Raw genomic sequence first — 21,862 nt, 5'->3', positions numbered from 1 at the left:
GGTACAAAAAAACAGATGGAGGAGGTGAGCAGAAGAAGGTACATAAGAAACCATTTTCGCTATCGGCAGTAAAGGTCTTCCATTGGGTGCAGTGAGTAGCACGTGGTCGTAGAATAAGTTGACTCATGATCTTAACTATATAAAATCTCTATTAGACCCCCTTGTGACATTCGATTGTCCCCACTTGTGTTCTCGTTTAGTACAATACCACTAACTTAATAATATTAGCATATATACACTGTATTGTTGAACACACTATGTTGAACATAGTAACTTTAGAAGTAATCTATATGCACTTAGTATTAGATTTAAAGACTAATTCACTTGTACATAAAACTATATGCTGACTATTAAGATATGTTGTTTAATAGGAAGTGATGTAGTCACATGATGTAAAAGATTATTCGTTTTGTAAATGTGACTCAGTTGTATTGTGTTCCACTTGAAATTCTTTTTAAAAAATACCAATTTTCAGTTCAATAAAGTTTTACTTATTTATTTGAACACATAGATATTGGTACAAACGGGCACGAGATATATATGCGCCACAAAAATCTCATTTGATTTGTGTGAGGGCTGGGATACTGCATAGGTGCCCAAACTGAAACAGGTGGTTTTCTTAGGGGGCTTCACACGGAGCCTTTGACCTAAAGGTCTGATCCACAAGGCAGTGGAGCAACGTCATGAGATGCAGCCCCATGGTAGCGGGTCACCAACGATTAGTCTACACGCCATTTGTTTCTACAGGATCCTGGAGCCCATGTGGACCATTGGTTTGGAACCAGGGTTTCCCAACTCCCCTAGGTGGACCCTATGTGTCCACTAATCCGGTTCAATAAGTCAATAAGTCACCAACTAATTTATCATCTCTATCTTATCTCGTAAACCAGATTTCTTAATCATGTAATTGATGGTTCCATTATACGGGAACAGCTGTTCGAAAATATTTGTGATCAATCTGCATGTAACCTATATATCCTTAAATTTCAGAGGTTATTTTTTTTACAGTTATAATGTCATTATGATATGGGATAGTAGAAGCAACGGTGTTTTTATCCCCCTAAAACATTCCTTTTTTTATGTTTTATTAGATTTTAAAATCCCTTCAAAATGCAAAATTGAATGTTAGTCTATATGAAGCAGAGCAGATAATCCAACAATTAGAAAAATATGCTATAGACCTGGAGGATAAAGCTAAACGTATTTTAGCCGAAACTGAATCGGATCGTCAACGTTCTGTGAATTTATTAAGACGTGCTGAAACCATTAGGTAAGTATGTTGAGAGAGAATGTCGTGTACATTTCCATTCGCTCAACAATTTCATGAACTGTTTTAAATATTTCAAGGTTTTCAATGGGAAACTATTAAGTTGAAATTTTGATCTTTCAATATCTGTGAATGTGAATTATTAATGGTTATTCTGATGAAATGGACTGGTGCATAATATAAATAGTCGAGCAATACTCATACTTATAGGCAGATTTTATCAGGCTGATCCAGTTATCTTAAATGAAATTTCTCTGTTGACCTTTTTGAGGGACGTAGATAACATGATGACGTGTTCACTGGAACTTTCAAGTTCGATATCACCTAATCTTTTGGTAAAAATTTTGATGAGACTTGTGTCGTTTGTCTCTACGAATTACATATTTAATTCGCCTTTGAAGTGAATACTGGGTTATAAATAAATGACTATAATCTGAACAAATAAAATGTTATGTCGTACTAATGTCTCACATATACTTTGAAACCTTTTACAATTTATCAGAGGTAAAACTGTTTACAGTTGATTGGTGACCCATGTCATGTTCATCTGGTCATTTAGTGTTTATTGAATTCAGTCGGTAAAGTTACAACATGGCCACTAGTCTAACTGACTTGACATCACGTGCACTATGTTGAAATGTTAGATGGTTGAAAGTAGTCAGTAAGAAACTCTGCTTGATCCAGATTTTGTGCTAGTTGGCACTCGTCAGCAAGGCGTACTCTCACTCTTGAAGGAATCGATGGTGCCTATGAGATTCGAATTCGTGTTACTGTTATAACGTATAAGTTGCGCGTGTCCTGTTTGATATATGAACGTGTTGATTCCCGCCAATGAGAGAAGAGCGAATTATAGATCGGAGCAATGATACATAAAATCGTACGAGCAGTCTTGAGTGAGTATCGGCCCTGCTATATGCCTAGCCCAACCAGTTAAGTCCAGAACACCAATAACAGCCTCGGCAATATGAATCATTATTCACAAGCATACTGGGTTTATATACAAACCAAACAGACCACATCGTGCCATAAAATAGAAAATAACATTCGTACAATAATTGGCCAAATGTGGCTGTAAATAGGGGGGAAGTAATCAATAAACTGATGATAACTCAAGAATCGTATGATAATAAGTCAAAGGTCAAAATAATACGAATATGAATAGTTTAGTTACGTAACAATTATACAATAAGAAATATACATATTACATTGGTCGATAAATAGTCCTCAAAAGTTATCATTCATAATTCACCAGGGGATATAACACCTCCCCTAACCTAACAGTTTGAAACGTTGCCAGTGACGAGTGCCAAGTGCCTTGAAATTTGAGGCCGGAACTTCCTACCGACTACCTCTAACAGGCAAAGCTTTATTATTTTATGTTATAAATGATATGTTAGCACAAATTTTTCATCTCATCGCATTTTTTATGTATAGAGATAAAGCAAAAGATTTTATGGAACAAATTAATCAGTTGAAAGAAGCTGATAAAATCTATCAAGGTATAGAAAAGGAACCAATCATTCAAAAGGTTGATGACGTTGAATTATTCGATCAAATTACACAAGTTAGTGAACATTATATTTAAGTATATATTTGTAATTTGACAAATTAACTAATGTTGAGCGATTAGTCTCGTACTACCAGGATTGAGACATTTAAGGGGAAATATCTTCCCCTAATATCTTGTGTAACAAATACAAATGAGTACATAATTGATATCAAACAAGATGGTAATATTTAACGAAACTAACCTATTACTAGAAAATTAATATAATCATACTCTCATAACCCTTTTATGGCATCAATGTATTCGAAATAAACAGTGAATGTAGATAGATCAGGAATTTTCTCGCCATTAAACACAATACATTAGGATGTCCATTCGCTTGATTTAGTGACCAAAACTAGTTAGTATTTTACACCACGACCTGATCTTAGCTAAATAATCACTGAAAACTAGGGAGAGTAACACTACACTTTATGGACAAATCAATTACTTTGAGACGGAGCCTCCTGAAGTTTTGTATGACTTTCATCTCATCCATGTGGCTACAAAGCAATCATGTATAGTAGTTCAAGTTAGTTCGTGATGAAAACTCTAAATTTAACTTGAAAAGTGGCTGAAACTGCCCAAGTCAAATTTTAGAATCGTTTAAGGTCTTCCATAAATCACCACTGAATCGGTACCTGATGGTTTAAATCCCTAACTTCAATCAGTTCGCGACATTGCGGGATCATCTTCCAATACCATTGGTAGGTAAACAGCCTCACATTCGACATGGTTGAATTCGATTGATAGACTCCTCACTTGGACTCCTCTATAACCTCTCAAAATTACTCATTTGCGATTACATGATTATCATTCGCACAAGGAGTTTGTGGAAACTGTTGAATTAAGCAGCCAACTAAGTTTAGTTTGTAATGTAAACTATCTCTGCAGACCCCTTGAACTAAAATTACTTTATTAGGTCCTACTATTGTTGGAAATCCAACAGAATGATATGACCAATGATAGACCAATGATAAGACCAATCAGTACATCAACACTCAGATCTGTATTACTCGTAAATAATTGTAAAGATAAAAGTTGGTTTATTGTTTTGCTTTCTTGTTATTACTGCCCTAAAAATTAAGATTGAATACTGACAGAAGACAACCTAATAGAATTCTGATCAGTTTAAACAATCTAATACTCGGTTGTCGATTGGGTCTGACTTATTCTATAGAACATTGATTCAATAATAAATTATCTACTGTTTGAAATCTTGCCACAATTCATATTTCATTCAAATCCGACTGTAATGTCAGTCATGTGGTGGCAATCTTTTTTTTTACTGATAATAAGCTTACTAATCTAACTATTTATACATTTATTCAACTACTTCTCCCTCAATCTTCCCTAGTTAACTGAACAAATAGATGGATTCAAAAATCAAGTTATTATGTTCTCACGTGATTCAAGTCTACAGTCAGATAAAGCAAAAGAGGCTTTTGAAGTAGCAGATGACCTACTATCAAGTACTAATGTTGCTAGACGTGAAACTTTAGATACATTACAACAAATTGAACTTGTTGAGGTAAGTTATATATAAAAACGATACATTTTATTTGCTTGTAATGAATGGTAAACTTTAGGTCTTTATTTAAAAGAATAAACCAATAAAGAAATGTTTTAACCATATTTTATTATTAAAGAACCTTTATCAAACACTGAAATTCTATTGAGACTAGATTCAGAATTTCAGCAATTGGTTTTTAATGAGTTAGCACGAATGCGATGAAAACATGAAGCCCCTATGGTCTTTGAAGCTTTACGGGAGATTAAAACAAAACCTTTGAATTTGAACACACAAATATTGGTACAAAGAGGCACCAGATATATATGCGCCATACAAATCTCATTTCATTTGTGTGAGGGCTCTGATATTGCCCAGATGCTCAAACTGAAGCAGGTGGTTTTCTTAGGAGAGCCACAACCGGAGCCTTCGACCTAAAGATCTGATCCACAAGGCAATGGACCGTCGTGAGGAGATGCAGTCCCATGGTAGACGGTGACCAACGATTGATTTGTACGCCATTTGTTCCCTCAGGATACTGGAGCCCATGTGCACCATTGGTTTGGAATCAGGGTTTTCCAACTCCCCTAGATGAACTCGCCGTGTCCACCAACCCGGTTCAAGCGCCAGACATTCGCTTTTCATCCTCTCAATTTCGTAAACAACAGTAACGTCGAGAGAAGGCAGTGAGTAGGACTTCCCTGGCAGAGGCTATATACACGTGGCCATGTGAAAGCATTTCGAGAGAGAGGGCCCTCCACATTCTCGGCCGTACCAGGGCGTTTGGGGGCCCAACAAAACCTAGAGAGAGGACACATATCTTTCAGACTTCATGTACATATTTCAAATGATTTCTAACAAACTTGTTTTTCCAACTGTGAAAATATTGTAACACTTTTGTTTTCATAAACTGATACTGTCTGCAAACGACATTACATTACTTACGAGCTTTTGTATACAGGATACTGACAATAGTCATACAAATCTGAAAAATCACAAAAGCAAGGAAATCACAGTGGCTAAGAAAATTTTAAAATTATATATATTTTGACTAAATAAATCGCAAGTACATCAGAATCTGTGATTTTTAAGTGAAAGATTATTGTAAAGAATAGAGAATTTTCTGATATTCTTGAAAGTTGAATACAAATACCACTTGAGCGTAGTCGTGTGATAAATCTCAGCTTAAGAGGTCAATTAAAATTTGCAACATTATACCTAATTCCATTCTCACTTCCTCGATGGCCTGATTGCGTCCGAATGATCTGCTTCGTATGTCGTTCGTCATCAATGATTTGATTTCAATGGATATCTGTACTACCAACTTGTCTTTTAGGAGGTAAACAGTTATCAAAATGAATCGTGTAGAATGATGAGATCTGTTGTGTTTCTAGCCGAATGCTTGATATGGTTACTTGTAGCATATTTAATTTTGGAAACATCTGATACAATTTCTTATTTGTCTAGATAATCTGAAATCGATTTACACTTTAGTAGATCGCTCTAATGAGTAACTGCTAGGAAAGCCTCGGATGATCACATTTTTTCTTATTACTGCCAATAAATTTTAGTTCTGACAAATCACAATGACCATCAATATTACTTGATTGATTACATTTGCGCTTAGTTTATGATTTTCGTTATGTCGTAATATCATGATGACTATCATATACAGAGTTGTTGTGATACAGAGAGTATCACAGTTCTGACCCCAAAGAACAGAAAGCTCCGTTATTAATGCCTTCCTTCTGGCATTTTGAGGGGCATGACTGTTCGAGAGCTGTGGGAAGCAACTAGTAGGTAAGAATTGAAGAGGGGTTAACTTTTTCCCATGCCTCATCATCTAACAGAAGTACACTACAATACCTACTAATAATGCATGATTTGCATTTTTAACGATGATTAAAACGACTTTGAGATTTGCTTTAACCCCTAAAGTAATTTTCGAAAAATGTGATAAGTGAACATTTACGAAAAACTTAAAACTCAGTTGAAGGAAATAAACAAGAAATAATGAAAGCGAAATCCGACAAATGACATGGTAAAATGGAATATAAAGGCATATTTATTAAGAAGACATATATGTATCAATTTGCCGAAACGACTTCTGTCAGTGATGTCCATTAAACAAAAGCACAAAAAAGCCAGTAATAGAAAAAACACATCAGACAACTGAATTCCATTACAGTGTAACAAAGAACTGAGGAGTCCCATAATAGGACGAAACAGCCGTCCAGTGTTTCCTGGGTTTTCCATGGTGGTCTAGCTTCAACTGACTCATGATCATAACTCTATAAAATTACTAAAATCTCCACAAAGCCCCTTCTGATAAAGAACTGAACACTTTAAAAGACAAACTTATTTCTACATCTGGATTATAAAGCAGTTTTTTTGAGAATATACACAATTTTTAACAGTTAATAGCTTTTTCTACCTATTCATTCTAATTATAGGTCTCATTTAAACAATTGGACGAGAAAATGTTAGAACTTGACAAATTGATGCGTGCATTAGATACAGGTGATCGTGGTACTGGTGATGAAGATTTACCAGATACTACATTAACTGATCCAGCTAAACTAATGGAAGAAATTCAAAATTATACCAGTACTTTAGAATTAAATACAGATGAGGTTAAAAGTAAGCTAAAGAATGATCTGTTTTAAAAATAATTCAAGGTCATTTGACTCCTTTTTACGTTTACTTTATCGTAATGAAAATATCAAGGTCCTTTATATCTTAAATTGACAAGATTGTAGACTGATAAACATCTAACTATTACTTAATGTTTGTTGTTGTACTTTGTCTAAACTATAATGGTTGAATTCATGAATTGATGTAAGCTAGGCCACCACTGAAAACCTGGAAGCAATGGACTCATTAATTCAACTATCAAAATCACTACAATCTCCATAAACCCCATTCTGATCACAAACCATAATGGACAAACATTACATAATGCGTATGAAATTGTTTAGTTGTTTATTATTAAAATACATCATTATAAAATATATGTACAACAAGACGACGCACTGCTAAAATTGAAAACTTTTAATAGTATTCAAGCTTAAAATGATCTATTATTCACTAGTTCAGTAGTTCATGAAGTATAATCTCACTATGCCAAAAAATAAACCATTGCAGACTGTTTATTTAAAAAACATACCTTTCATTATATATACCTAACAATAAGAGATGTTCATGGAATTCATGGGAACATGATAAGGAAAACAAACTTAACTATCATTGATGAATACTTCATTGTCTACTAGTCGATTGAGTAAACTAAAGAAGTTCCCAATGTTTAATTTAGTTTTCATAATAAGTTATTTGAAGCAAAGGATAAAAGAAAAAAAATACATTCGAATTAACCATTTCCACTTGTCAATTCCTAACAATCCATACTAACATTAAAAGCAATTTTTATCTGTATAACTTAGTCTGTCAATCACTTGTTAACGCTCAAACTTGATTAAAAGACTTAACTTTTAACTATAATATCCATAGTAACAACACTTATTTATTTATTTAAAAACATAAATATTGGTACAAAGAGGCACCAGATATATATGCGCCATACAAATCTCATTTCATTTGCGTGAGGGCTGTGATATTGCCCAGATGCTCAAACTGAAGCAGGTGGTTTTCTTAGGAGAGCCACACCCGGAGCCTTCGACCTAAAGATCCGATCCAAGGCAATGGAGCATCGTGAGTAGATGCAGTCCCATGGTAGACGGTGACCAACGATTGATTTGTACACCATTTGTTCCCTCAGAATACTGGAGCCCATGTGCACCATTGGTTTGGAATCAGGGTTTTCCAACTCCCCTAGAGTCAATCAGTCAGCGACAACGTAGGACCAGGCACATATATGCATCGGTCCAAGTTGCCATACCTCGTTAGCACAACAAGATCAACACCGGATTCATAGAAGTAATTAATTTAGTGGTGGTAGTATATAAAGAAAGGTTGTATATAAGGATATAGTATAGGAAGGAAAAAAGTTATGAAGCAATTTTAAATCTCAAGGTTTAAGGGAAGATAAAGAGTGTATACACCTACGCCATTGTGATCGATTCTGAGCCATGTCAACCAGAGTCTCCAACCATTGGTTACGATAGTCACGTGGACCCCAACCAGGTAGTCTGCATCTACCAACATGGCTCAGACTAGAAGTTAGTGACTTCAAGCACTGATGCCATGTTTTGGTTTGGCCGCCCCTAACTCTCTTCCAACCATCCCCAATACTAGTCATCATAGAGCGTCGTGGTAATCGGTGTTCAGGCATACGTAACAAGTGGCCCAACCATCTCAGTCGATGAAGATTCACCACCTCATCAACTGATTTACCATCATTCGCTAATACCCTGCATCTAACCTCACTGTTACTTACCCGGTTATCCCAGCAGATGCGAGCAATATTTCTAAGGCATCTGTGGTCAAATACTAGTAACCTGTGTGCTGTCCGGCTAAATGGCTCCGTAAGAACTCGGAAGGATAGGGACACACGTCGTTGCCTTTTCGTCGTTTCTGCCTACGCTCCCACTGACTGCAGCCATGATGAAGTAAAAGATGACTTTTACAGAAAACTCTCTGAGCTTCTTCAGAAAGCTAAGCGCTCAGACATAGTAGTCGTAGCGGGTGACTTTAATGCCCAGGTAGGCAGCTTAAATCAAACAGAAAGACATTTAGGTGGGTGTTTTAGTATTCCGGCTCAACGAACCGATAATGGTGATCGTCTGTTGCAACTATGCTCAGACAATCGTTTATTTTTAGCAAGCACTAATTTTAAGCATAAGGAGAGACATCGTCTAACATGGCGACCACCTTCACCAAACCAACGATGGACTCAAATAGACCATATTGTCATCAGTCATCGTTGGAGAGGCTCATTAGAAGATTGTCGCTCGTATTGGAATACTTGTTTAGACTCTGATCACGCTTTAATACGAGCGCGCATTTGTCTGCGCCTCAATGGACGCAGGAAAAGTACACTAAGAAGACCCATTAGGATTGAACTGGAGGACGAGAAAGCCAAATGCGAATTCCAGAAACAACTGAGTTCACATCTAGGCAGTTCTTTAGACGAGACTGACCCAGATGCTGCTTGGAAAGACACGCACAGCTGTGGAAACAGCAGTAACATCTATTAGTTATTTAAATCATAGGGCTCCAAAAAACCAGTGGATTTCTTCTAAGTCTATTTCACTGATGGATTCGCGTAAACTCATCCCATCAGGCTCTGAACACGACGAAGAGCGTAAACAAATTAGATCTAGGTTAACTAAAAGTCTAAGGAACGATCGTGAGCAGTGGTGGGCAATGAAAGCAAAAGAGATGGAAAAGGCAGCGGCTGTAGGCAACACCAGGCAACTATTCAGACTAATAAAAGAAACCGGAATTAAGAAGTCAAGTGTAAGTGAGACAATCTTGGAGAAAGACGGAACCCCTATCTGCTCTCAACCCAAACGTTTAGAACGATGGGCGGAACACTTTAAGGAGCAGTTTAGCTGGCCTTCAGCTACTGCACAACTACCCACTATTCCCAGACAGTCTGAACGGAACATTGAAGTAGGCCCTCCGACCCTACTTGAAGTTCAAAAGGCTATAAGTAATCTGAAACGAGGAAGAGCAGATGGATTGGCTCCAGAGGTCTTTAAATATGGTGGTCCAATTTTAGCGATTAGGTTGACTAATATTCTGGCTAAAATCTGGGAAACGGCCGTAATCCCATCTGACTGGTCGCAATCACTTATTGTCCCAACATATAAGAAGGGACCAAAATCATCCTGTGATAACCATAGAGGGATTAGTCTGACTAACATAGCATCTAAAATACTAGCCTCAAAAATTATCGGGCGCCTAACTAAGACTCGTGAACTCCAAACACGAGAAAATCAGGCTGGCTTCAGACCTGGTCGTGGCTGTATCGACCACATATTCACCATTCGTCAAGTTTTAGAGCACAGACATGCTTATCGGCGTCCGACAATGATAGTTTTTCTTGACTTAAAAGCAGCATTTGACTCTGTAGACCGAGAGGTTCTGTGGCAGTGTCTGTCATTGAAAGGTGTACCTCAGAAGTACATAAACCTTGTGAAGGCTCTTTACTCGAACACTATCAGTCGAGTGAGAGCTTATGGCAAACTGTCATTTGATTTTACAACCTCAAGTGGTGTCCGTCAAGGCTGTCCACTATCCCCATTTTTGTTTAACTTCATTATAGACCTGTTGCTGGAAATAACACTCTCGTCGACTGAATTTTCAGGAATTGATCTACCAGGAGGTTCACTTATCGACTTAGAATACGCAGATGACATAGTCCTGTTTGGTGAAGACGCTGGCAAAATGCAGAGTCTTCTGTTAGAACTGAGTAATAATGCCAGGATGTTTGGAATGCGTTTCTCCCCATTCAAATGTAAATTGCTACTCCAGGACTGGTCTGCGTCAACACCTGAACTAAGGATAGGGAGTGAAGTAGTCGAACGCATCGACAACTTCACTTATCTTGGAAGTCTGATCAGCCCTAATGGGTTGGTGTCTGACGAAATCTCAGCACGGATTCAAAAAGCTCGTTTGGCTTTTGCTAACTTACGTCACCTATGGCGAAGACGAGATATCCGTCTATCAATTAAGGGACGAGTATACTGCGCAGCAGTTCGCTCTGTTCTACTTTACGGCTACGAAACATGGCCATTAAGAGTAGAAGATACTCGTAGGTTACTAGTATTTGACCACAGATGCCTTAGAAATATTGCTCGCATCTGCTGGGATAACCGGGTAAGTAACAGTGAGGTTAGACGCAGGGTATTAGCGAATGATGGTAAATCAGTTGATGAGGTGGTGAATCTTCATCGACTGAGATGGTTGGGCCACTTGTTACGTATGCCTGAACACCGATTACCACGACGCTCTATGATGACTAGTATTGGGGATGGTTGGAAGAGAGTTAGGGGCGGCCAAACCAAAACATGGCATCAGTGCTTGAAGTCACTAACTTCTAGTCTGAGCCATGTTGGTAGATGCAGACTACCTGGTTGGGGTCCACGTGACTATCGTAACCAATGGTTGGAGACTCTGGTTGACATGGCTCAGAATCGATCACAATGGCGTAGGTGTATACACTCTTTATCTTCCCTTAAACCTTGAGATTTAAAATTGCTTCATAACTTTTTTCCTTCCTATACTATATCCTTATATACAACCTTTCTTTATATACTACCACCACTAAATTAATTACTTCTATGAATCCGGTGTTGATCTTGTTGTGCTAACGAGGTATGGCAACTTGGACCGATGCATATATGTGCCTGGTCCTACGTCGTAGCTGACTGACTGACTGACAGCACACAGGCGACTGTTAACGGGGATCCATTCTAATAGTGCATGTTCTGCCCTTGTACTTAGTGCTATGCCTACACCTGCAAGTCCACGAGAACTAGCCAACGGGTCTCCAGATACACGGAGGGTGTATTTCGTTGGCTGTCCATTTTGGCGAGGTGAGGTCAAGTGAATGACCACACTGGGATCCTGTATGCGTGTTTCGGAGACACAGCATACATCAATGGTACGAGATTCTAGGGTTTTAGCTAAGGAGGCCTGTTGACCGATTTGACTTAAAGTACGTACATTGAAGGCTCCAATGTGTAGTTTGGAGCGAGGTTTTAGTAGACCTGGGACAGCGTTTCGCGCACTAGAATTGTTGGCCATGGTGACACTTGAGGAGGAAACCGGAAGAGGAAGTTTAGTGTTGAAAGTCAAGGTAAAAGGAATAGTAGGAAATGAAGGAGATTGATTATGAATACAGTGGTCATGAGTGCTGTTAGAGGTATGAGGGCAGTTATCACTTCCCGGTTGCCCATACCGTGGAAGGGTTCTTCTAGGGGTACCTGAAAAGGAAATTGGGTTAGAAGTGGTCTTAATGACCTGAGAGCGTGACCGCAGTGCCCAAGGGACAACTGCTTGAGGTCGGTCACACACGACACTTTTGTGGGTAGTTTTTGTGTTAGCTCCGTTCTTCAAAGGACCTTACCGCCGGAGACGGATATCCGTGGGATAAGGCGAGTTGTACATTTTTAGGGTCGACCTTTTCTAACCCCACCTCTCCTTGTGGGAAGGCAGCATCGCTGTCATGCTGGTTGTCTGAAGGAAACACCTTACTGCTGTCACACCTCTGTACATTCAGCAGTACGACTTCGCCTTCGGACCTTGGGATTGCTGCTTTTAGTCTCACCGCTCTTCAAACGAAGCTATATACGCGTGACCATATGAGAGCATTTGGAGAGGGAGAGCGGACTCTCTTCACTCTTGGCCGTACCAAGGCATTTGGGGGCAGTAACAACACTATGAAATAATCAATCAAAAATAATCTAGTACTACTTATTGTTATATATTTCATTATTCATTTGTAACTGATTTTTTTTTCTTTTTCTTCAGGTATAATAACAAATTTAAAAAGATTAGAAATAGAAAGTGAATTATTAACTGATGAATTAAAAGGTTATATGGATAAAATGCAAAAATTAAGTATCCATTTATCACGTACGACAAAACATCATCAATTATGCACTTAATACATTAATTGAACTCATTTATTATAACAACTTCTTCTTTTGTTTTATTATTATTATTATTTGTTACTACTCATTTAATCCTCTTATACTACTTATTATTAAATATTGTATTATATAATTCTACCGGTTATTATTATCACCATTAGAAATTATGAATCATTTACTAATAGTATTATATTACTACTCATATTGTATGCTCAGTTACTAGTAATTACTATAAATTAATGTTTCTTTGTTGTTGTTTGCTTGTTTGTTTACTACTTAATAATAAGAATATTAATTTTAGAACTTATATACATACTACTTATTCATTCTTTCAACGTATTAACCGTAGGAAGAAGAAGAGGAAGAAGGAGAATCATTATGAAAAGTTTTAAAATATATTTGATTATATAATAGTTTGATGGATATGCATTATTTAATAGGGAAAAATTTATATTTAAATAATAGATAAATTGTTGGTTAGAGTAATTTAATGTGAATATGAAATTGTATGTATTTTATTAAATGATCTTCGTTGTTGTTGTTGAGTTCTTTTTTCTTTGGAGAGGGTTTTGTGGAGATTTTAGTAATTTTCATATAGTTGAAATCTTGAGTTAATTGAAGCTAGATCACCATGGAAAACCTGGAAGCACTGGACGGCCGTTTCGTCCTATTGTGGGACTCCTAAGCAGTGACTAGTGGAGTTCAACCAGGTCTGTTGTGAGATAACAACTCACTGAAGACAATTGGTGAATGGTTGCTCAATTTCGTGAATTAGTTGAAGTTAGACATTAACACCGTTGGATGCTGGCTCAGTGGTTTATCGGTTAAGTGCTCGTGCGCAAGAATGATAGGTCCGCGGTTCGAATCTCGTGAGGCGCAATGCTGAGGAGTCCCACACTAAGACGAAACGGCCGTCCAGTGCTTCTAGGTTTTCTATGGTGATCTAGCTTCAATTGACTCATGATCTTAACTATATAAAATTATTATATCAGTTTAAACCTATGGACAATTAAAATATCAATAGGAATTAATAAGAACTAGATAATACGGTATCTGAGACATAAACAATCATTCCTAAATAGTAAGAAGGCAAGAGTGTAAAAAAATGAAGGATTGATCATAGAAACCAAAATTGAAATAGAATAACTCCGTATACGTGGTAGTAAAAAGAAACCACCAGACGTCATGTGAAAATATGAATTAGAAAGTTCGATAGTGTAATAAGAAGACGAAGATTATCAGAACTATGTGATATATTAGCACAATACATTTCGAACAATCGGATCACACATATACTTGTTAAGAACATTTATATATAAAAATAAAAAGGTCAACTAGACTGGAAATGGGGGGTAAGAGGAGACAAGGATAATAATAATGTGAAGACAATTTGAAACCTAATCACTCAGGATAATAAGCTAATATTACCAGGGTAGGTTTAAGGAGAGAACAAACTGTTTTTGAATACACAAAGGGGGTTTGAATTTTCGTATGGCTAAGGCTTCAATAAACCTTAGTATACGCTCTTTTACACTTTTATACAACACCACAAAAGCAGAGTTAGAAAGTGTCGTTGCAGTTATCGTTATAATAAAAGAATCTACAATTATTAAGAAGAACTAGAGGACTTGAGATCGTTCTGGCAACAGTGTTGGGTGATGGTAGTCTTTCAGCACATATATATATATATATATATATATATATATATATATATTTGACTGTGCTTAGTTCTTCACAAACAAAAATTGTTTTTTTCTGAATCGGTCCAGACACATAGATTGATGCTGAACACCAAATGGTGTAATAACCGACTTTTCTAAAAAATGTATGTTGAAAATGTCATTTCTCTCATGACTTAAGAGCAATATATTTCTACAGCTAGGTTGCTGAAATAACTCACTTTTTTATGCATACAGCTTTCAGGATAGTATAATGTTATGCAGTTCGTTCGAATACAAGGAAAGTATTTACCCGTCTCACATAAAAATGAATCGTAAACACTTAATCAAGTGATGGTATTCCAAGTTAAATATTGCATGTCATGAAAAATTGATATATCAAATATTCTGGTGAGTGCGATGAGTAGAAGTATTTGAATTATTATACAAACTAGGAATCCCAGAAATAGCACAATCTAGACCTAACAGAATTAGGTGAGTACAAACGAACGTATTGTATTTGGAATTCGAAATCAGACCGATATCAAGTACAAAGGCATCATTAAGTTCAAACAAACACCACAATGAGTCTTACTGTTAGTTTTTGCATAAAGACCGATTAGGAAAGTTGGTACTGTTGTAGTGAGTTCGTACGTCAAGGTTGTCAATTCTGGTTCGTGTTCGTTCGGCGAGGCATCCAATTCTGTAGTGCCGTGCTTCGTTAATAGTTCACCTCGATAACCGTTATTATACAAGTCTTAACGGTGCATAATATCAGAAGGCAAAAGGAAGCGGCAACTACATTTTTATTGATAAATGATGCAAACCAGAAAGATGTGAGCACATGAGCAAGTGTAAGCGAGCGAAGCAAAGATGATGCGTAGTGAAGAGGGCATGTAAGCCAACTCGAGAGCGAAGCGAAAATAATGCGTATTGCAGATGGCGGGGAAGCCAAATCGAGAGAGCAAAAATAATGCGTATTGGAGATGGCTGGTAAGCCAACTCATTTTAAGCAAGCGTTAATAAACATTTATAGTCAGACAAAAATGAATGACAGACATATGATGAATAAGATACGAAGTGTGCACACAGATACGCTCATATAAAAATATAGTCAACGTTAATAAGCAAATAATTAACAAGATCAAAATATAACTCATATAGGTGAATTGGCTTGGCCAGTAACTAGAATAAAGTATATGGGCTCAACATATAAACTGATACTACACTGTAATCAGTGTAAACACTTAGTTAAACATAGGACTCTGTATATAACAACCATATTGCTAAATGAACTTATTAACCTTTTATCATTCAAATCACTCCAGACACTACGAACATCCAGCGGTCTGATGCACCAAGGTGCCATATGTTAATTAAGAACATTATCGCTTTTGAACAGAGATGAAATAATCTTCAAAAGAAACAATACAGGCTATGAATATAAGTACTTTGACATTTCTATACACAGTGACCGTTTCATTAGTATCTTATAGGACAATACATAACTTTGACTGAGAAAAACTGTTTATCTAAAACTAAGGGTTTTTAAAGTAATGGTTATTCCACCTAGTTACTTCTGCTGTCTAGTACTCCTCAGACATTACTTCACTCGACTGGTCTTTAAATGAGGACACGGCTCGAAAAGGACCGTAATTATACCCCAAAACAAAACCGCAAGTTAACCAAGTTATCACAAAAAGAAAACTGGTAGTGTATTTATAACTTCTACACGGGAAGATCTTAGAATCATAACCATTTACGCACAAACGCTGACTGGTTAAAAATGGGGCAATCACCGTGCCCCAACCTAATTCTGTGGGGAATGTCCTATAACCCAATCTATGTCCTGCTAACAAGGATAATGCATAAATTATTTGTCTGCAGGACAGAATCCTAACGACTGTAATCAAAACTTTGAATACGATTATTAGTCGACTTTTAAATCAACCAGAGTTGGTGGATTAGTAAATCATGAAAACATGAGAAGTTCCTTATGTAAATTTTACATTAACTCTAGTTTTTGTTATTATGGATCCCATCTTCCGATTCGTTGAAAAATATGATATTACAAAATCACTGATTGATTTCAGGCCAAGCGAAGTGCAGCAGTCAAAGGTTACTTAAACAGGACAGAAAATAACAATCTTTAATCCATAAAAGCTTGACAGAAAACTGGTAGAATTATAAAACAAACAAACCACCTACTGAAAAGTAGACTGACATGTTGGAGAAACTTCTTTGAGCATAATAATGGTATAGAACATATGGGAAGTTAAGTCTCCTTTTATGCACTGTATGAAATAAAATAACCGGTACATTTGTCAAGTCCAGTCATCAAAAGTACTTAACTCTGACATAAAACCAATTATATTAAGGGTGTATATACTAAGCGAGATTCAGATAAGTGGTCTAATGGTATCACAGCATATTAAGATAAATCTAATTAATTTAACATCGACCCGAAATAAAATCTGATAATCCATTAAACGAATCTCCAAAACTTAAAAATCAACATAATTTACTTAAAACTATCTCATTTCTTCTCGAACGTTAAATGAAGTATGGATCTTTGAATCAGTACATTTATGTACACATTTCTATGAAACAGTGACCTAATGGTTAAAGCATTTGATCATAGATGTCTTTCCAGCATCGCTCGCGTATGTTGAAATAGAATAGTAAGTAATGATAAGACTAGATAAAAGATACTACACAAATACAGCAAATTGTTTGATGAGGCTGTGAATCTTCACTAACTGAGAATATTGATTGTTTCGACAAGCGTTGCTGAGTCGAGTAGGTAGGAAGGAAGATAAAGGCATCTAAAACAAGACGTGACAACGATCCATGAAGTCAGTGACCGTTGATCTGAGTGTTGGGAGGTAGAGATAAAAATTCATGCGATAATCGTGACCGATGGTCCAAAACTCCAAACGGCTTACTTCAATATCTGAACTAGCTGTTCCTGCCATCTAGATATTTCAAAAATTTGTTTCTTTTGTTTGTTTTAACACCTCATTATGTCTTTAACCGTATAACCTAGCCAGGCACTTTTGTGAAAAGTTTACGATCTTTCGTTGTACAACCTACGAAAAAGCACAATCAGCGACTTCGTGATGCATTGAAAAGAATGAACATTATTCAAATGTCGATGCTTGAACTGCTACCATCATATTGGCGATCACTCAATACTTACCATCAGAATCGATCAAGAAATAAGAAAAGGAAACTTATTGAAATACTTTGTGCTGAGAATTCTATAAAGTAACAAAAATAATGTTGAATAAAGTCATTAATAATAATAATAATAATAAAAATCAACCATAGTGACGAAGATGCACTTATCTTAGACTTGGAGTTTTAGAAAGGTAATTAACAAAACAACACACCCTACAAAAATGAACGTTGCAAATGAGAGAGGAATCAAGGCAGTTCAGATGTTGAAAGAATGCGAGAAATTATTAAATCTAAAACAATATAGATTAGATACATATGCATTACTGACATTGTTCTCAAGCCGTGTCATATGGAATTTTAAGTCATTAGTTTTTCACAGTTGAAATCACGAGTTGATATAAGCTATACCACCATTGAAAACTTGGAAGTACTGGACAGTTGTTTCGTTCTAAAATAGGACTGTTCAGAAGTGGGCATCCACGATCCCGCATACGGGACTCAAATTCAGGAACTCCAGTCTCGCGCGCAACGTTCAACTTCTAGACCACTAAGTTGGCACCTAACGGTGTCAACCTTGACCAATTCATGATCTTGCACAATCCTTTATCGATTGCCTGAGGCGAACAACTGTCTCACACCCGACATGGATTGAACTCCACTGACAACGGCTTCTCTCTAGAACTACTTTGGACCCTAACCAGAAAAACTAGCTTTCCCACGACCTTCAACCCGACAGTCAGTAGTTTCATCGCATGAATTACAAGGACTATACCTAGTCGTTAAACGTACTGATCTTTCCAACTAACTTAGCACAGTATATACACAGTTCACACAAATCTTGAGTAGTCGCTAAAAGCCACGCTTTCATGTTACGTAATACTCCATGGCTACATGATTTTCGTGTTTCCTAGAATAAACTAAGAGTATAAAAGACCCACAAAGCAATAGTAACACATTCGCAAAGCATACCGCACTAGTGAAGTTTATATCGTTAGAATGTAAAACTGAGATAGACATGAAATACCACTCAGGTCCAGTTGCAATACATGTCTTATAACGCTTATCGCAACTAGCTGCCTAAGAGTAAGCCGAAAAGCATGTAAGAAGCTTAATTTCAAAGGCCGAATCGATTTTAATGTAGATCATGCAGATAATGACAAATAGACGCCAGGAGAGAACTTAACTACGTGAATAACTCACAATAGTATGCCCAAGCTTGAATTTCCAATCCAACACAAAGTCTTAAAACAGTATGCGACTAGTCTGAAATATATCGGCCTATTGAATATCTTTAGCCTCATCTAACTTTAAAATATTTTGAGAATGACCAAGAGCTCAGCAACAATACACATATTAATGTTTTAGATTACAAAGCACACTAAGTATCTCTGCGTAGATAGTCTAGACCTCAGTAGATTGACCCACTGATGATCCACTGACCGAAAGTCAGTGTTTCTACAAATGTGATTACTTTCATAGTTGGGATCATGAATTAATTGAAGCTAGACCACTATGAAAAACCTGAAAGCGCTGGATGGCCGTTTCGTCCCATTGTGGGACTCCTTAGCAGTGCGCATCCACGATCCCACCTCGCGAGACTCGAACCCAGGACCTATTGTTCTCGCACACGAACGCTTGACCTCTAGACCACTGAGCCAACATCCAACAGTGTTAATGTTCATTTTCAACCAATCCACGAAATTAAGCAACCGTCCACCATTGTCTTCAGAGTTACTATCTCACAACATACCTGGTTGAACTCCACTGGTCACGACTTCTCAACAGAACTCCAGGAAAAGCCTCTTGAAGCCAGTCACTAGTGAGCACATAATGATCATTATCGAAAAGAGGGTTTTGTGCAGATTTTAGTGATTTGATATTTGAATTCATGAGTCAAATAAAGCTAGTCCACCATGGAAAACCCGTACTAGGACGAAACGGCCCCCTTCTGATATAGTGTTAATTACAAATACAGGAGAGAAACATTAATACACGGCAAGAATAGTAATGTCACACTATCATATGCCGTAAGATTATTAGGCCAGATGAAAGGTGTCGAGTCGTTTCTGCATGAAAAAAAGGGGTTTGGATTTACGAAAAAGACAAGGCTCTATAAATCCTTGACAATTTCTAGATAATGTTTTGTAGGCTGTATTGGTGACAACTCTATGCCCCGTCTCAATTACACACTTTGCTCTCAATGGACATAGTTTTCCACTCCCTATGTTTATCGGAACATTTGACACTGTTTGATTCTCAAGCCAAGTAGATACATAATCCTTTACTATGTTGCCCAACTACTCATCCCTATGTAGGCGTCCACAAAAAAATGTGAATCGGTGAATGCAGTGCGATGCGAGGCAGAAATAAGAAACAGCAATGAAGAAAAAATATTACGCTGCTACATTGATTGTTGTCAAAAAACCAGGTGTGACGTAGTCGTCTGTGCGATGTCTATGTCTGTGTAGAATCATGGACTGTTTTTTTCAATAACAGCCAATTGAGCAGCGCAGTATATGTTCTCTATGGCTGCTTTTAGTTTTGAAAAATTATGCTGTTTAATTCTCCTCTAAGTAGTAAATAGATATAAACCCTTTTCTTCCCAACAAAGTTACAAAGGGTATTGGTATGAAACGACTTTCCCACCGATGTTAATAGATGCTTCTAGTATCTCACATCCCACTGTATTCATCAATTCACATTTTCGTGAGGACCCATACGAAGGGATGAGTAGTCGAACACAATAAAGGATTATGGAGTATATATCTAGTTGGCTTCATAACCAATTAGTGTCAAATGTTCCGATAGACATAAGGAGTAGAATGCCATGTTCATCGATAGCAAATCAATTTTGCCACTGGGAGATCTCTACGAAGTACTACATAGCCTGTTTGCTAAGATATTTTATACACACAATAAGAACAAATAATTTTATGGACTGGAAGACACAGTTTTAGACTATCTATGAATGTTAAAGCACACCGACTTGGTGAACCAATAGCAATTTGTTACGCCGGTAGGCATCTACATAAGAGAGAAGGTCGTGCAACTTCGACAATCATTATTTATTTAAACACAAATATTGGTACAAGGAAGCACCAGATAAATATGCGCCTCACAAATCTCATTTGTGTGAGGGCTGTGATACTACTCAGGTGCTTAGACAGAAGCAGGTGGTTTTCTTAGGGGGCCACACTCCGAGCCTTTGACCTAAAAGTCTGATCTACAAGGCAGTGGGGAATCGTAAGGAGATGCAGTCCCATGGTAGCCGGTGACCAACAGTTGGTTCATACGCCATTCGTTCCTTCAGGATACTGGAGCCCATATACACCATTGGTTTGGAATCAGGGTTTTCCAACTCCTCTAGGTGGATCCTCCACATCCACCAACCCGGTTAAAGCGCCGGACATTCGCTTTTCGTCCTCTCACTTTTGTGAACAACACCCCCGCCACGAGAAGGCAGTGAGTAGGACTTCCCTGGCAGAGGCTATATATTCGCGTGGCCATATGAGCATTTCGAGAGGGAGAGCAGACTCTCCCCACTCTCGGCCGTACCAGAGCATTTGGGGGCAATATGATGACCACGAGAAGAGCATTAGATTTCACAACATTTTCACGAGCTGCTCCTGTGACAGTACCAATGTGATTAATTAAAAACGTGGAATTCAGTACTTAACTATTTACTTATTAGCGAATCGAAATAGTGTTCTTCTGAAAACCAACTGAGTAAATACCGCTTAAAATGTAAATAAGTGAGTCATGTTGAGATTATAACAAAAGATATCTGTTACCGCATGCTGAGAATACTAGTTTCTTGCCTTTTAAATGTAATGTATCTCTACTGGTTCCTGTTAATCTTCAGCATGACAACAAAGAGTGAGTTGACTATGTTGATCACCAGACTTACTATGAACTAAAGGATTACGAGTACTCGTTGGCCAACAAATTTTTACACGGATACGAAAAGCCTAGTTGGTTTAAAAATCGAATGGACTGAGATACCAAATATGATAATCAGAAATAAAATAATCGATAGGACGAATTACAATGGTGGCCATTAGATGAAAATGTAGATAACATTCGAAAACATATAGGACGGTGAATCCAAGCAAATAGAGTAAGCCTACCTTGTAGTTATAGGTT

At 37.3% G+C, this 21,862-nt stretch overlaps 1 protein-coding gene across 1 annotated transcript in view; it reads left to right on the top strand.

Annotated features, from left to right (window-relative positions):
* Nucleotides 1–13,418, top strand: part of Smp_148790 (laminin beta chain-related) — a 76,433-nt gene extending 63,015 nt beyond the window's left edge. The window contains exons 26-30 of the mRNA XM_018791171.1: nt 1,092–1,270; nt 2,702–2,831; nt 4,171–4,344; nt 6,777–6,963; nt 12,760–13,418. Coding sequence (XP_018645684.1) covers nt 1,092–1,270; nt 2,702–2,831; nt 4,171–4,344; nt 6,777–6,963; nt 12,760–12,896 — 807 coding nt within the window. The 3' untranslated portion in view covers nt 12,897–13,418. The remainder of the gene's footprint in view (nt 1–1,091; nt 1,271–2,701; nt 2,832–4,170; nt 4,345–6,776; nt 6,964–12,759) is intronic.
* The last annotated feature ends 8,444 nt before the right edge of the window (nt 13,419–21,862 follow it).

This window comes from Schistosoma mansoni (genome assembly GCF_000237925.1).
Source record: "Schistosoma mansoni, WGS project CABG00000000 data, chromosome 4 unplaced supercontig 0032, strain Puerto Rico, whole genome shotgun sequence".
NCBI classification, from domain to species: domain Eukaryota; kingdom Metazoa; phylum Platyhelminthes; class Trematoda; order Strigeidida; family Schistosomatidae; genus Schistosoma; species Schistosoma mansoni.
The sequence above is the reverse complement of the archived record's forward strand: the minus strand, read 5'-3'. Positions and strand labels throughout refer to the sequence as shown.